Below are 18160 nucleotides of genomic sequence, written 5' to 3' on the forward strand. Positions count from 1 at the left end.
ACTGATCGAATGAACTTTGGGGTGGGGTTTGCTTGGGACACTTTTAACTTATTGATCTGAGCGGGAAACCCTCAGATCCTGTCTATTATGCCTGCTATCAGCTTCTCCTAATAAAAGTGCCTTTTGGAAGGAACTGCTTCCACGAGTTCTGCTTTCTTAGGATGAGGTTTTGAAGTGGCCCCTGACATTAGACAGGATCTGCAGTAATAGTCAACCCGGAAGGAAAGCCCTTACTGGGGGACTTGGCAAATCATGTCAGACAGTGGAATAGAGAGAGAGGAACCTGCTATGAGGGGGAAACTTTCAGTCGAGCAGACCCCTGGAAATACTCCAGTTCCAGATCCTCAAGCTCTTCAGAAGAGGAGGTAGTGACAAAACGCCGCCACAAGCCTAGGTGGTTGATGGGCGTTGGGAAGGATGACTGGGAGAAGAAGGCCAGAAAGGTGATGCTCAGATGGGGCAGTCATCAACCAGGCTGGAAGGAGGAGATGGAAAGGTCCCTCCATCTCAGCGAGGATGAGAAGGATCGCCAGGGGCACTCCAGACAGTTACTGGAACAGGCAATCCGCATGATGAAGACAGCTCTCGACTCCCTGAAGGAGGAGAAAGCCAAATCCTAACTGAGGCACCATTCGCCTGGGATCTGGCAGGAGAGGAAATGAAGGGGAGCCTGAACCTGAGGTCCCAGATCCATCCGACGGAGCCACCGAACCCGCCGCAGTCGCCGCTGCTGCAGCCACCCCTCGTCGCATGGAAGCCACAGACAGAGAGGGGAGATGACACAAATAGAAGAAGAGGCAACGGTCTATCCAGAGGTTCCCTCCATTAGATACGAAGTTCTGTGGGGAGCCGCGGCGCCTGGGATTCTTCCTAACCCAGGTACTAAACTATATGGAGGAGTAGGGCTGGGACATCCCAACCGACTGTGCCAGAATTCGCATCATGCAAGCCGCCTTGGATGGCATCGCAGCGGACTGGGTTGTAGACCTCCATGACTCTGATGCCCCGGAACTACTGAATTTCAACCAATTCATGGTGTCCCTCAGGCACAGGTTTGAAGATCCTTTGGCTGTCCGGAAAGCCCGGGAGCAAATAAAGACAGTGAAGCAAGGCAGAATTCCAAACCCTGGCCAGCAAATTGAACTGGCCAGAAGACATCCTGCTCAGCCATTTCAAAGATGGTTTAAACTACGACCTCCATAATGCCTCCCTCCCTCAGGGAGATCCTCATCGGCTGCAAGATTGGTACGTTCTAGCTGAGGAAGCCAAGATCGATCTAGCCAAGAGGCAACGCAGAGGAGGAAGACCGTGGGGGAAATCACCACCGGACCCAACCCGCAAGACAGCAAAGCAGCCATCTACCTCCCAAAAAACCACTGGGTGTTTCAAATGTGGCAAGGAAGGACATCGCACCGCTGAATGCCGCTCTCGCACCCTGACTGAAAAAATCAGACAGGAAGTCTGGAAAACCACCAGCGAAGCCGAAGGAGACAGCCATCAAAGGCATGGAGTCCGTCAAGTTCCCCGCCTCAGCTCAGCGAAGAAAGGGAACTCCGGCCCACACAGCGGGAGCGTTCAACTCATCTGATGAAAACTCCGAGGACGAACCCCTGGTAAGTGGACCCATTGCGCCCCTCACCAGGACAGTAACTTTGCTAGCCCTGACCATGCCCGAAGCTGTAGAAGTCAGGGCATTTATTGACTTCAGTTGCACCCGCTGCCTTATCAGCCCAACACTAGTGGGGAATCTAGGAATACTGGTGAGGAGGCTGAAGAAACCGATTTCATTCGGTCAATTAGATGGGTCCATAGCAGGGGGGATGCCCACCACCACAGCAATGCTACCACTTCAACTCACCCTAGGGGACCACATAGATACTATAATGTTTGTGGTAACCCCTGGCATGGAATGTCCCATAATCCTAGGCATGGCATGGAACCCACGGGTGGACTGGAGAATGGCAGAACTTAGGTTCCCAAAAGGGGAATCAGCCAAGGCACCAGCCCAGCCCCAATCAGGGGGAACCCCGACTTAAAAAGCTGCAATAGGGAGAAAAAAGGAAATACCCAAAATACCAGAGGAGTATAGAGACCTAGCTGAAGTATTCAGTGAAGAGAGGTCTGGTGAGCTGCCGCCGCATCGGCCCACGGACTGTGCAATAGAAATCAGACCAGGTGCAAAGCTTCCAAAGCCTAGACCACAGGTCGGCAACCCGCGGCTTCGGAGCTGCATTTGCAGAGAGAGAGAGAGAGACAGACAGAGAGAGAGAGGGGGGGGCACTTGCACTTCCCTTCTCTCTCTCTCTCTCTCTCTCTCTCTCTCTCTCTCTCTCTCTCTCTGTGTGTGTGTGTGTGTGTGTGTGTGTAAAAAAAAGAGTGGCCTCAGGTTGTTCTCGGACAAGTTGACAAGCTTATTGAGCCAGCCCAATAAGAATGTGTGTTAGCTTGTCGGAGAACAGCGTGAAGCCAGCTTGCCAAGTGAGCAGAAGATCGGAGAGAGGGAAAGGGGGGGGGGAGAGAGAGGGAGACAAAGAGAGGGAGGGAGAGAGAGAGAGAGACAGAGAGAGAACTCATGCACAGCAGTCTCTATTTCTTTTTAATTAAACTCTTCAATCAAGCTCCCCCCAAGTTTTGTGACTCCCAGTGTTTTCTTTTCTTTTTTTTCAATATAAAATTTTTATTATTTTCATCCTAAGAAAAAATCACAAATAATTCACAATACTATATGAAAAGAAATAAACCCCCACCCCCCCACCCTTCCACCCCGGACTTCCCAAACCTAATCCCAGGATAATATTCAGATATAAGCAAACAAATATTGAAATCTCTAACTCCACAAAATATATTATTCTACATGAATAGGTAAAATATATTTTTTTAAAAAAAGAAAAACAAGTTTACTTAAAAGCCTAAATTATATTCTACCACTCTATGCTTCTTTTGAATATAGACAATCCATCTACTCCATATTAATAAAAATTGTTCATTTGAGTAATTCTTCAAATAAGCCGAAATCTTTGCCATTTCAGCAAGGTACGAAACTTTCAATCTCCAGTCCTCCATTGTAGGTAGAATTTTACTCTTCCAATTTTGAGCTATCAACAAACGGGCAGCAGTTAAACAATACAACATCAAGTTCGTTTCTTTTACATCCAAATTTTNTAACTAGCTCAGTTTCTGAATCCAATTCTAATAAAACATTATATATCCTTCTGATATGTCCTTTAGCATCGTCCCTTACTTGTTTCAAAAAATTCCCATCTTCCATAGAAAAAGTAATCTTCTTATCAATTCGCCATCTCTCTTGAATTTGTCTATACACCAGCCAAGAAAAGTCTGGATTTTTCTGTTTCAAAACTTCCATTGATTTGAGGCACCAATTACCACTACCACTCTGATATAACAAGTCTTTGTAGGATGGCGCCCCAGTGTTTTCTTTTCTCTGGGAAACAGGTCCAAGTGGCTCTTTGAGTGTTTAAGGTTGCTGACCCATGGCCTAGACTATACTCTATGAGCCCACAGGAATTAGAAGAAATGCAGAAATTCATAGACAAAAAACTTAGAAAGGGGTTTCATTCAGCCAGCAAAGCCAAAGACGGCTGCCCCTGTATTATTCCGAGAAAAGAAAGATGGAACTCTTCACCTCTGTGTGGATTATAGGGCTTTGAACACAATAAGCGAAAGCAATCTATATCCCCTCCCCCTCATGAAGGACATGCTATCTCACCTTTCAAAGGGGAAGATTTTCACCAAGCTAGACCTAAGGGAAGCATACTATCGAATTAGAATTAAGGAAGGAGACGAGTGGAAAACCGCCTTTAATTGTCCTTTAGGATATTACCAATTCCGAGTCCTACCTTTTGGACTACAGGGAGCTCCTGCTGTATTCATGCAGCTGATAAATGATGTACTAAGGGAGCACCTATACAAGGACGTACTTGTTTACCTGGATGACATCCTTATATTCACAGAGACCATGGACAAACATGTCAAACTGGTCAGGACACTCCTAAACAAACTACAGGCAGCCCGCCTCTATAAATTTCATAAGGATAAAATAGATTATCTGGGATACCGTATATCCCCAGAGGGCATAGAAATGGACCTCGAGAAAGTCCGGGCGTACTAGAATGGGTGCCACCCCACACGAGGAAGCAATTGTGGAGCTTCCTGGTATTCACCAACTTCTACTGGCAATTTATTTCCTCTTTTGCCCAAATAGCTTTTCCAATCAGGAACTTACTAAAAACCAGAGGGGAGGGAAAACCCAAGCCAAGCAAGCCGTTAAAATGGACAGTAGAATGCCAAGCCGCATTCGAGAGGCTGAAAAAGCTGTTTTCCGTAGAACCAGTTCTAAGGCACCCCGACACCAACAAACCTTTTGTAATTCAGGCAGATGCCAGTGATATAGCAGTGGGGGCTGTATTATTACAAGAGAATGACAAAAAGTTCCTAAGTCATAAGAACCTATGCACTATCACAGATGGGCTACCCTGGGTGGGAGAAAAACTATACATACCCAAAAGTCAGAGACTGGCATTCATGCAACTTTGCCACGATTCAAAATCAGCAGGTCACTTTGGGTTTGTGAAGACATTACACCTAGTTAAAAGGCAATTTTGGTGGCCATCAATAAAGAAGGACATTGAAAGCTACGTAGCCAGCTGGTCAATTTGTGCGTCTGCAAAAAGATTACAAGGAAAATCACCTGGGCTGTTACAGCAGGTAGCAACCCCCTCGACACCTTGGAAGGAGATATCTATGGACTTTATAATGGAGCTACCAGAAAGCAACAGAAATACAGTCATCTGGGTCGTAACGGACCTGTTTTCCAAACAAGTGCATTTTATCCCCTGCTCAAAAATTCCTACAGCAAAAACACTGGCGAAACTGTTTGTTCAGCACATATATCGATTGTTTGGAGCCCCACAGCGCATTATATCAGATAGAGGATTGCAATTCACTTCAGAATTCTGGAAGGAGTTTTTGACTCTGTTTGGGGCCACCCAGGGGCTGTCATCTAGTCATCATCCGCAAACGAATGGTGGGACTGAACGGTCGAACTCAGTACTAGAACAATATCTAAGATGTTTTATTAATTATCAGCAGACCAACTGGACTGACCTACTCCCATTCGCTGAGGTCGCTTACAACAATGTCGTTCACTCCAGCATGGGCTATATTCCGTTCCAAGTAGCCACAGGGAAAAGTTTTAACCCAATGCCAGAACTTTCCCCTGCAAAACCTGCCATTCCTTCATTAAAGGAGCGGATTGCACAACTAAAGAACACCTGGCCGGTGGTTAGGAAAGCATTGGATAAAGCTAGGCAAGCATATAAGATTCAAGCAGATAAAAAGAGAATTGAGCCAAAACCTTTCACTGTGGGGAAAATGGTTTACCTATCCACCAAGTACGTACAATCCTTACAACCATCTAAAAAACTTGGACCCAAATATGTAGGACCATTCCCCATTATCAGATTTATAAACCCAGTAACCGTGGAATTGGAACTCCCAAAATCCCTCAGGCAAATCCACCCAATCTTCCACTGCAGCCTTCTAAAACGCGAGCAACAGTCACCATTAAGACTAGCTGTCGCTCTGCCCCCTTCTCCCATTATGGTAGAAGGGGAACAACATTTCGAAATTAAAGAAATTTTAGACTCCAGGAAATATCATGGCTCCACTCAATACTTAGTGGCGTGGAAACACCTCCCATCCTCCCAAACAAGTGGGTCCACAAACGCTGTATTAAAGCCCTTAAATTACTTTAAAAATTCCACACCAAATACTCGAACAAACCTGATTAATCTACATATATATTTGTCTCTATGTCTCCACAGGTGGATCTCTCTTTTTTTTTAAGGGAGGCAGGATGTCAGAACCCATATTCTAAGGGGCCCCTTTTCTACCTTTAATTCCAAGCCTACTCTTTCTATATTTCTGGGATATGCCATACTCCTGGAGGGGAGGGGGGAAATGCATTGCGGGTTATTGCTCTGTTTTCTTCTATCACTACACTATAACACTTTGCTGTTTCTGCATACTTCCTCTGTGAACTATCTTTCCCCTTGATGTCAGCTAGAAGGGGGGGAGAAGAAAGGAATGCGCCTCCGGCAACTGGTTTATCTCCGCTTTCGGAAGGGAAGGTGTGAAGAGCCGACAAAACAACGCTGCAACCCTGAGACAGCCTGGCGTTATCTGCTCTTTATTATTTGTTGGGTTAAACAGTTGTCTGAACACCATACAAAACATAATTTCAGTTTCTAGTACTTATTAACACAGTAATGCTTTATAAGAAATCTAGAAAACAACCTTTATATACAGTACCTTCAATATTAGAATCATTTATTGTATAAACAGTGGTAGAAATCTACCCACACACACAGCAGAAAACTTTTTACCAGAAGAATGCTGCAGATTATACATTAAGAATATGAAGCAACAAAACCCTATCACAAGTTGTCTTTGATGACCAGGAATCTAATTCATCAGGAATGACATAATAAAGATGCCACTGACTGCATTAATCTTCCTAACCCTGATGAAAAGTAAATCAATTTTTTTAAGAGATCAGTAATTCATGGCGCACATCTAAAACTAGTGACTTGTCCAATATTATTGCTTACTTGCTGAATAGTTGATAACAGTGTGTTCCAAATGTGAGACTATTAAGTATTATCTGTGTTTGCACATTCAGTTTTGGCTTATTGTGAAAAAGTAACCTGCTGATGCATCCTACTTGACTGCTCCTGGTTTGCTTCTCTTGCCAGTAGAAGTGGTTAAGTAAACCTCAGAAAATTCTTCTATGGTTTGTTTAGCCATTCCTACTGACCTTAGGGACAAATGGGAGTTGTTAAGCTTGTGTGCAAAATTAATAATTGTTTACCATTAAACATGCCATAAATGATTAATAATGTGTTGAATAAATTAAAAATATCATACCACAAAAGCAGCCAGACTTCTTGGTGGTGACTCCCACTCAAAACAACCATTTATAAAGTAGGCAGCATTTATAATGACCATGATGCAATGTTTCACACGGATAAAGTTCCTTAGAAGAAGCTAGAGGTAAGAAACACAGAGCATGTGTTAGCTTCTTTTGTGCTGTTGAATATATTCTGACTGTGTTTCACACTTTATCCTAAAAGGATACACTATATAAACTAAAAGTGCTATTACTGAAAAATGAAAAAGGAATTGTCAATAGGTATCCACAGGTTTATCAGTAATTGCAAAATATAAAAGGCCGTATCATTTTACTCTGCAGCACAATAGAAGAAATGACAATGCTGCTGTACTCACCAAGCTTTCATTCTGAATATGTAACTATGCTCCAAGCACTGAAGTTCAAAGATTTACTAAATTAATCTAGATTTTTGAAACAAAATTTTATACTAACTATAAGAAATGACATATGCAGTAATTTTCAGGCAATTTTACTTGTTTTTCCATTTAAGATATGACAAAACATTAAAAGGACAAGAAAAACCATGCATTTCTTTTTAAAAACTATGAAGACCTTTTTACCAGTACTTGGAAAGATATTACCTTGAATTTATTCATAAAATTCACTGCAAAAAACTTGCTAACTTGTTGCTATTCTAAAGCATAATACTGTACCTGTTTTTATTTAAAACAAAATTTCTCTAATGAGAAATTTTAAGTTCAAACTATGTGATAAAGATTATCTATCCATTGTCTGCAAATGTGCCCACTAATTTCTAAACATCTGGGGAAACTATACTGAAAATATTTAGTTTTGTGTATTACAAAAGAGTACTTGCTTATTTTATGATTATGTAAATAATGTCTGCTTATAAAAAGTCCTTATTGAAAGTAACTCTGTATTTTAAGTAAGAAGTATACAAATACTATTCAGTTTATGAATCAGTTCTGGAAAAGCAGATTGATTTAGAGCTTATTTAGTTACTATAGTTGTAATAATAAAAATATAGAATAAATTTGGTTGTAATTTTATTTTAACCAATTTTTCAACAAAATTAAAATTTTAAAATAGTCACTATTCATAAGTAAATATTTCAGCTAATAAGAGTAAACACACAACCAGAAAAAATATAATTGTCAGTCTTTGAAGAGTCAAATAAAAGTTTGTTGCCTTAAGTCTAATAAGCACCACAGCATTAGAACTAGGAGAACAAAAGACTGATAGATTCTCTAATCCACAATAATATGAGAGTTCCTGTAGATCAAATTAGCCACAAAATGTATGGTAGACTAAGTTTACAGCCCACCTGTGCCATAACCCGATACACAGGGGAAAACTGATGACTTTATTGTGGTTCTCATGACACTTTTCTAAAGCTCAGTTTTTGCTTGGAGTGGGGCATGTGTGTGTGTTTGTGTGTGTGTATATGTGTGTGTATGTGTGTGTGTGCTCACATGTCCAGATAAACTTTTGTTATAAATCAAAAAGTGCTTTAAATGCTTATTCCCCCACCCCAAAAAACCCCCACCACAAATTGCACAATAATATTGCAATTCTAAATCTTTACCTGTTTAGATAGTCTGTTTTCTTCTTCAATATATTTCTGTTCTTTGGGAATTAATGTTTGGATGCTGGCTTTCACCTAAACATCAGAATATCATGATATTTAGGCACTTATACATGTATTATTTAGAACCATTATCACAGCATTTCAAAATCTCAAGGCCAAGATTATAACCTAGAAATATGAAGCACAGAAGCTCATGCTTGTGTATATATTACAGCAATAGCAGTGAGGTGATAAAGTGTGACTGTCTCAGGCAGTGGCGGAAGACTATTCTGCAGCATATATCAAAGTTTAGAGAAAATGAGGAATGACAGAAATTCTCTACAAATCAGGAACAAAAGCTTTCATGAAACCGAACTCTTTAGCAGTACAAAAAAGCCAAAGTTAAGACTTACAGCATTAAAAATCACATCCATTTCAAGATAGATGACCCCCTTTGTTGGCCCTGTCAGCTGCTTGTTTTTCAAAACGTAGGCTTTCTGTTCACCATTTTGAATCTGCAGGAAAAGGACATGACAGCCGTCTGTCTCACAGTCTCTACTGAATACACTCCCTCCATGACCTTTGACCCCCAGCTGCTGAAACTGACAGAGAACCCAAAACAACTGTGGCAATTCTGACAAGTACCTGTTCATTACCAGGACCAAGTCTGTCAGGAAAAATTAACTATCATGGGATTCAACATGGCCGTGAATTGAGTATGTTAAATTTTTTTCAGTATTCCTATTACAGATCTGGGTTGAGAAATGACAGCCTATACTGATTGTTTCCATGAGCATAAAGAAATTCAGAGCAGATGATGATGGCAATGATGATAATAATAACAATAACAATATCAACTTACATACAATAATGGAATAACCACTTTGCCTAGGAAGTCCGCACTCCGATCACGATCTTCATCATAAACTGTCACTTCAAGAACTGAGTGTATATCTTTAATATTGCTATAAAGAGTGAGGCAGAAAGAGGTGCAAAGTCACTGAATTGATTGTCAACAAAAATGCACCACTAAGTCCCCAAAAAAATCAAACAGTACATGTATTTTTGAAAGTATAAACCTGAAAAAGAGGGCTAAAAGAAGACCAATTTAAATAGGAATACAACTCAGGCATAATGCTGAACATTTGGCAATTACATACTTCCCTGCCCTTATTGTGTCTGTGGAATGTCTTCCAGCTGCACTATTTAGAGTGTCCCAGACCCTATTAGGCAAAGATGGGCCGGAAGAACCAATTAGTGTAAGTTGTGATCGTCTGGCTGAGCATTTTATGGATAAAATCACTTGCATTTGCTCTGAGTTGGAAGCCAGATGGATGAAATCTTTTGAAGTTATAGAAATATCAACTTGTGATGTTACCTAGTAAGTTTCTGAGACTCATAGGCTCAAGTTAGTAGAGAAAGTTCTCTATAATATTAGTATTTCTGCTTGACACATCTGGTTGGCCAAAGCATCTAGAAAGGGAGATGGCAGTTGGACTCTGGCAGTCATCAATTCTTCTTTGAGGGAAGGGACTACTGAGCAGCTTTGAAAGAAGTCCTAGCCTGTTCACTCCTTGAGAAATGGCTGCGGAACCAGCAATAGCGAACAGCCTTTCCTCTAACTCCAACCTCTCCTTTTTGGAAAGGATGTTGAGAAAATAATGAAATTAAAATTTCAGGGAGCACTAGAGGACCATGGAATGAAAACCAGACTGGTTGTTGTGGATCACTTGTGGCAGGACTTGAGAGATGGGAGAACAACCATCCTTGTCTTCCTAGATCTCTTGGCAATGTTGAAACTATTGATCACATTGTTCTTCTAGACCAGTGGTTCTCAACCTTTTTAATGCCGCGACCCCAACTGGTCGTAAGTCGAGGACTAAACCGGTCGTAAGTCGAGGACTAAACCGGTCGTAAGTCGAGGACTAAACCGGTTGTAAGTCGAGGACTACCCAACCGGTCGTAAGTCGAGGACTTTCCCTGCCCGGGAGCGCCGCGCATGCGTGGTTCCGCCCCCTGCGCCGGCCGAGGCGTAGCTGGCAACCGGCAGAGACGGAGCAGGCCAACCACCAGCTGGCCCAGCCCAAGGGAGGTAAGGCACCCGCCGGAAAAAGGGGAAAAAATGGCGGACAAAAAAAAATGGCGGACAGCCTTGCTTGGCGACCCCCATGAAATGGTCGATCGACCCCAAATGGGGTCCCGACCCACAGGTTGAGAACCACTGTTCTAGACCTCCTGCAAGAATTGGCAGTTGAATGCACTTAAATAATCACTCTTTTAAGACTATTGTGGTCTCATGGTTCCTGGAAGTTAAGTTTTTGCTTCAGTTTTAAATTAGACACCATTTATCCAGAATTAATTTTAATGTCAAAGCTGGGGCTTTGGGAAAAGACCATTCTGCATAGCCTCTACATATAGGGCAAATCCCTAATCCTCTGCTAGCTCTTCTCAGCCTCTATTTCTTTCCTCTTGGATAGAAAAAAAGGCTTTCATCATATAAAGGAAAACTGGAAATATATATTTTCTGAATTTTGAGGATCTTGAAAATAAAAGTTTGCAACATTACAGTACATAAGAAAAAGAATCATATTAGGGGAAATCACTTGTAAAAATAAATGCTAGGAGTAATAGAAATAAAACTTGTGAAAACATTTGTGAGTATTTGTGAAGTAAAGCAGAGCCAATTTACAGCTGAGAAACTGAATGAAATTATCCAACTTTTAGATTCAATTCAATTTTTCATTAACTTCCATTCCCTCTATCCTGAATAGAATTGTAAGAGCAGGGAATCATTTTTAGTTGTTTTAGGTCTAAAGGATGGGGAAGAAGGGGTGGGATGAAAACTTCTATCCATCTCTTTTTATAGTGAGATATCGGGATCCAACATATTGAGCAAATAAGAAACATAGAAATATAAAAAACCGATGGCAAAAAAGCCCTCTAGTAGTCCCTTTGCGTTTGTTTTTTGTTTGTTTGTTTGTTATTACATTTTATTTTAAAAAAAATTAAAAAAAATTGTTGTTGGCAGATGGACATGTATTTATCCCAAGCATATTTAAACTCAGTCACTGAAGATTGACCAGCTCCCTCTACTGGAAGTTGGTTCCAAGCTCCCACTACTCTTTCTGTGAAGTAATACTTTCTAACATTATTTTTGAACTTCTCTCCTGTTAGTTTGAGGTTAAGTCCCTGTGTTCTTGATTTTTGTTTTATATGGAAAATACTGCCTTCTAGAACCTTATTCACACCCTCAATATATTTAAAGATTTCACTCCCTTTTGTCCACCAAGCTGTATGAATTCAGTTCCTCCAATCTCTCTTGATATGTTTAGTCCCTCAGACATTGCACCATTTTTGTTGCTCATCTCTGGACTTGTTAAATCTTATCAATATCTTTTTTAAGTGGGGTCTTCAGAACACAGTATTCCAAAGGAGGCCTAACTAAAGCTCTAAATAGCGGGATTAGGACATCCTTTATGTTTGCCTTCACAGCTGCCTGGCCACACTGTTTGCTCATTCTGTAAGCACACATAAATCCTGTTCTTCTGTTGTTCTGTCTAACATTGTACCCCAATACTATATCCTGCCAGAGGATTCTGTTTTCCTAAGTGTATGATCTTACATTTAGAAACATTGAACTGCAGTTTTCACATCTTTGACCAATCTTCCAGCAATGCCAAATTGTTTTCCATGTTACGAATATTCCCAGGAACATCAACTCTATTCTACACCTTTGTGTCATCAGCAAAAAGACAAACCTTATCTAGCAATCCTTCTGTTATATCACTTATAAACACACTTGAACAGAGCAGGACCTAGTACAACTGTCAGTCTTTTCTCCTGTTCTTTCCAACTAGCCAAATAGATATAATTTTTTTAAAAATAATTGTTACAATTATTAAATTATATATTAATCATTTTAATATATTACTATATGTATGTAATATACAGTATAGTTTACATAATACACATACATTAATAAATACATCTGTATATTTTATTAAAAATCTCAAGGTGGTTTATAATAGAATTAAAATCTAAACTATGTTAGAGTAGTATTAAAATAATGCTCAATCTAAAAATGGGGAAAAGGAGAACAAATCAGAAATTAGTGGTGAAGGCTTGCATGAAAAGGAAAATAAAAGTTGTAATGGCAGACACTTCACAAATGTTAAGGTAGAACATTTCAGAGTGCAGGCATATTACAGATAATGTGTAAAATGTCACTCCAGCTTCACACATAATGATCTCCCCTAACAATCTTAATCTGAAATTTGAACTGGTTCCAAGTTCTACATCAGTACAATCTGAACTTGATTTATTAGCTAATAGGCAGCTGATTCAATTGTTTTCACAACATGTAACATGAACATGGCCAAGTGTCTTGCTTAGCAACTTGTTCCCAGCATTTTCCACCAAATGAGATTTTTGGAATAAATGCAAGGCAGCCCCACACTGAGTGCATCATGTAATCCAAACGTAAGGGTTACTATATGTGAACAATTGTAGCTAGGTTGCCATTATCTAGCTTTGTGAGACAGAGCATAACCAGATAAACATATTTTACTTTATTGAAAAGTTACATGGATAGACTCTTGCAAGCCTGAAAGTATATGTCTGGTCATAAGCAGATATTCAATGTAGCATTTCATATCATGTTCAGACTATTGCTCAACCTGAAGCAAAATTAATTAATGGTATGACTGATGCTACCCATCCATTAACAGATTGAAATAAAGCCACGGCTGTTACAGAGGGCCTGAAGTTGCAAGCACTCTGCCCCCATTCTCCCAAAAAAGCTTGGTATGAATGTTGGACTTATAGGACTAGAAAGCCAATCATATAATGTTCTTACACTAACCTTTTTGGGGTTTGGGGGTTTTCTTGTTCTTCAACAAGAACAAGAAAAAACAACAAAAAATAAAGCCCTAACCAGAAATGTTCAGTGGATTATTAAACTGTAAAGAACGTGAAACAGATTTGTTTTTCTTGTAATATAATTAGGAGAAATTACAATAACAAGATGATCCTTCATTCTTCAAATTCAAAAAATCAAATATTTCCATTGGTAAACTTGTAAGATCTACTCCAATTCTCTATAACTTTTTATCTACCAATTCATCTCCAATACATCAGTTTTCGTATATTAAAATACCGGTATTACAAAGCCCTTTTACATTTCTTCCTACAGTTAACTCACTTTTATTAAATGAAGAATCACAATAACTGGTTAGAAAGTACTGTGTTACTAATGTCCAATTCAGCAAATTATTCAACCTAGTCCTTTGACATCTGATTTATCACTAAGCTTTGGCTGTCTTTTATAACAGGACTGGGCATGTCTTAGGTGTTAAACTTTCTTAGTCTCCTGACCTTTAAAGGGGCTGCAGAAGAGTGTTTGGTGGTATCACTTGAAAGATATTTTGGGGGAGATAGTTTAGGGTTGGCCCCACCTTTAGCCAAGCAACTCATGATAAATTGCTCTAAGTCATGCACTGAATTTCAGATGGTGTTGGGGTATTGGGGGGTGCACAAATTGTTATTCTAGAGTGCTAAACACAGGGCTTTTTTTCAGGGTCTTGCGCCGCCTTGGCGCAAGGCCGTGGAAAAAGGCCCGGCCGGCGTGGCCTTTATCGGGGAGGGTGTGGCCTTTATCGGGGAGGGTTTAAAATGAACGTAAGGACAAGAGATTTCCCCGCCAGGATCCCAAACTACTCCCGCACCGGTCCAAACTCAAGGCGGTGGAAAAGAGGCTCTTAAAAAGCCCTGGCTAAACATGATTGATCCATGTGCTGTAACAATCCTAAATCCATTTCTTACAAAAAAAGTAATACAAAGAAACTTAGTTCCTTTTTTATTATAGCTTGTTTGCTGCTCAATTACAAATGGTTCCGAGCTACTTACATCAAGTAACAAAAACATTAAAACAGAATAACCATAATCAAAGCAACAATATCCCCTAATAGTACTACCCAATGAGTACATTTCAATCCTCACTATTCCCATTCTGGGACAGCCATGGCTTTGAAGCTCTTCGGAAGCCCTCAAAACAGGGGTTGGTTTGGATATCCAGATGCAAGCTCCTATGATTTTTAGATTCTAGATTTTAAAGTCCTAAATAAGTGAACAAAAATAAGCAGGGCTTTTTTTCTCATAGAATGCCCAGAATGGAGTTCCGGCACCTTTTTCGGATGGAACCTTGTAGGGTAGGCAAGGCGGGTTGTATGATGTGAGTGAGTTCTGGCACTTTTTTTTTTTTTTTAGAAAAAAAGCACTGAAAATAAGTATATAATACTTACTATCAGCTCCCAGATTCAGTCCTTGATATCACCAAGAATTATGGGGAAAATACATCTGAAATCCTTCAGGTCTTTTGCCAGTTATTTTGGGCCAGCATTTTTCTGACTTGTTGCACTTTAGATGAACTCCAATTCCACCTTCTTCAGCTATCCAGAGTTTATGAAGGTTGATCTAATTACTCCTAAACTAAATAGTTCAAACTTCCTATATGATGCAAGGCATTTTTTTAAGTTTCCAATGTACAAGATCTCTCTTCCAGCATCTTAGCAGCAACACATTTAGTTACATTTGCCAGATTAAGTAATCTAAAAATAGATTACCAAAAGACAAAAAACATTTGCTTATAGGTACTTCACTATCTTAGGTACTATTTATTCCAAAGACATTTATTTGTTGTGCTTAAGAAATTAGAGCAATTTAGTTCTGATAATTTTGAAAGCCACAATCAAACTTGTAAATGAAATTTTAAAAAGTATGGTAAGACTTACAAAGTGAAGATTTTGTTCCACTCAGGATTAAGGTTCTTATATATTGTGTGGGTCAACAATCTATCGTTGTTCAATTCAATTACACAAAATGGATCACTTTTACCTGCAAAAAGATAATTTTAGAGACATTCATGAATTTGCAACTTAAAATTATCTTGGCATTCTATGTAATTAACAATTCATACTCTAAAAACCAAATAATCTTAAATAGTTATTAGTGATGTTGTGTGGTAAATTATAAAAGTATTGCAGTGTAATACTCTGGATTAAAGGCAAAGATGGTGGAGTGTGGACATTAGTTTGGGATTAAACATGCCTTTTCACAGAACTGTATGAGAGATACAGTTATGTGATACTGTAAAAAGTGTTGCAGGCGGCAATTTTCATGCCTTAGCACTATTTTGCCTTCCAATTTTAAAAACGACACAGCCCTGATACATAGCGCATTTTTATTTTATAAAATGCTGATCATGTTAAATATATTCTGATGTCTAAAACTTAGAAAGCTACAAATGAATAGATTTACAAGCAAGATTTAACAGAAATTCCACATATTACATAGATCGGATAATAACATTTAAGTTTAATTTAAGGATGATATACTAGAAAAAATAGATAACAGTTTATCTACCATTTAATTTTTAAAATTTCTTGAAGATTACTATATGTCATAAACTTTAACATTTGCCTACATTTGTAGCACTATTTAGATTAAAATATATTGCCAAATTTAATATTTCAGAGAGAATCTTACTAAAATTTCAGGACATAGTGCAAGAAAGTGTGTGATGACAAAATTTCACCACTTTCATACATTACAGTTATGTGATAACAAAATGGATTTGACTCAAGAATATTCATAATAATCAGTATATTCTTCCAAATAATCTATGTCCTGATAAGACTATTTTATTAAATGAAAATTAACTGCAACAAAAGCAAAAGAGAAATGGAGTAGCAAATGTTTCCAACTAAAATCCGTTATTAGACTGATGTTGCCCAAGATAGATCATAATGCAAAATATAGCACACTGGGCAACTATTTTTCATAAAATATTCTGTAATGAAATATCACAAATTTAGGACCTCAAATATACCACACATTAAATGGTAATTTGTAATTTGTTTCATACCTTAAACAATCATTATGTAGATAAAACTATTAATAAATTAATCATTTTCCATACTGCAGCACTGATTTAGATTCCACCACAGGTTAATATACATAATATTAAGTTTCATGGTATGGTATAATTGCTTTAAGTATGTTGAATTTCATAAAGCATATTTTCTTCTTCAGGTGGTCCTTCTGGAAAGGCTTCTGAAGTTTTTTTTGGCAAGATTTCATAAGTGGTTTGCCATTGCATGTTTTCTAGGGCTAAAAGACAGTGACTGGCCCAAAGACACTCAGCTGACTTTGGCTTAAGGCAGGATTAAAACCTAGTCTCCCCACTTTCAACCTGTCACCTAGCATTTACACCAAACTGGTTCTCAAAACATAATTTATTCTACATAATTTTGTATTAAGCATAAATTAATAATTTTCCCCCATTTACACTTGTCAGATAAATCTGTGTACACACATACAAGCAGAATTTTCTTCTTACCTTTATCACAGATTCCCCTTTTTACTATTATTTATAACTGTACACTGTACTTTGAATTAATTTGGATATAAATAATTGTCCATGATTTATCTTTCAAAACACCTTGGATCTTGGCTTATATTGAGAATTCACCTCTAGTACTAACACCTTTTGGATAAAAATTACTTTCTTTTTTAAAAAGCAAGAATATTTCAAACAAATGTTCAACATCACAAATATATATTTATTTCCAAACAATTATTAATATACAATTAAAACACAAATCCATACAGCTCACTTCATTACTTCATTTTAAAAAGAAAGTAACATTAAATCCTTGAGGTAGCATTAGATTTGCATGTTTAATAATATTACATTTAATTTGAACTGAAAATTATTTGGACTATCTATGAACAGAAAAGATATAAACTTAAATAAATGCAAAGGCCATATTCTGCCACTGAACTATCTAAACTTTCTGTTTTGCAAGGTATTCCCATATGGTTACATCCTATGGTTCCTTCTTCCCTCATCCTATTGCCAAATTGGTTATTAAATTTCTAGACCCCTGAATTCTTTTTAAGCAACAAGATTAAAAATTCAGCCAATTTGCTCCTTTTTCAAAGTCTACACACCAGATAACATCAACTAGAATTACTGCAAGTGCTGTTAGCAGAGGCAATAGTCAGCTACCATCATTTTCCATATCTTTTAAAGAAAAATCATCTAGACATTTCACTAATAAATTTCAACTGGATATTCCTTAGCCTGATATCCAAAGTTTTTTTTTTTTTTTTTTTTTCAAATATAAATTTTTTATTGTTTTCATCATAAAAAAAAAAACACATCACAAATACATCACAATGTAAAAACCCCTACCCCCCACCCCCCACCCGGACTTCCCAAACCTAATCCCAGGATACTATTCAACTAAAAGTAAACTAGTATTAATATCCCTAACTCCACAAAATATTATTCTACATAAGTAAGTGAAATATATATATATATATAAAAAAAAAAGTTTTTATCTAAAAACCTAAATTATATTCCACCATTCTATACTTATTTTGAATATAAACAATCCATCTCCTCCATATTGATAAAAATTGTTCATTTGAGTGATCCTTCAGATAAGCCGAAATTTTTGCCATTTCAGCAAGATGCGAAACCTTCAATCTCCAGTCCTCCATTGTAGGTAAAACTTTACTCTTCCAATTTTGAGCTATCAACAAACGGGCAGCAGTTAAACAATACAACATCAAATTCGTTTCTTTTACATCCAAATTAT

General features: G+C 38.4%; 1 protein-coding gene across 2 annotated transcripts in view; it reads right to left on the reverse strand.

The window, feature by feature from the left end:
* MCTP1 (multiple C2 and transmembrane domain containing 1) overlaps positions 1-18160 on the reverse strand; it is a 117297-nt gene that overhangs the window by 59286 nt on the left and 39851 nt on the right. For both annotated transcript variants that reach the window (XM_015812687.1, XM_015812688.2), the window contains exons 10-14: positions 15287-15389; positions 9361-9463; positions 8912-9013; positions 8517-8591; positions 6946-7065 (exon numbers count right to left, since the gene is read on the reverse strand). In XM_015812687.1, the coding sequence (XP_015668173.1) occupies positions 6946-7065; positions 8517-8591; positions 8912-9013; positions 9361-9463; positions 15287-15389 (503 nt within the window). The remainder of the gene's footprint in view (positions 1-6945; positions 7066-8516; positions 8592-8911; positions 9014-9360; positions 9464-15286; positions 15390-18160) is intronic.

Source organism: Protobothrops mucrosquamatus, unplaced genomic scaffold, assembly GCF_001527695.2.
Source record: "Protobothrops mucrosquamatus isolate PMUCROS unplaced genomic scaffold, P.Mucros_1.0 scaffold106, whole genome shotgun sequence".
Taxonomy (NCBI): domain Eukaryota; kingdom Metazoa; phylum Chordata; class Lepidosauria; order Squamata; family Viperidae; genus Protobothrops; species Protobothrops mucrosquamatus.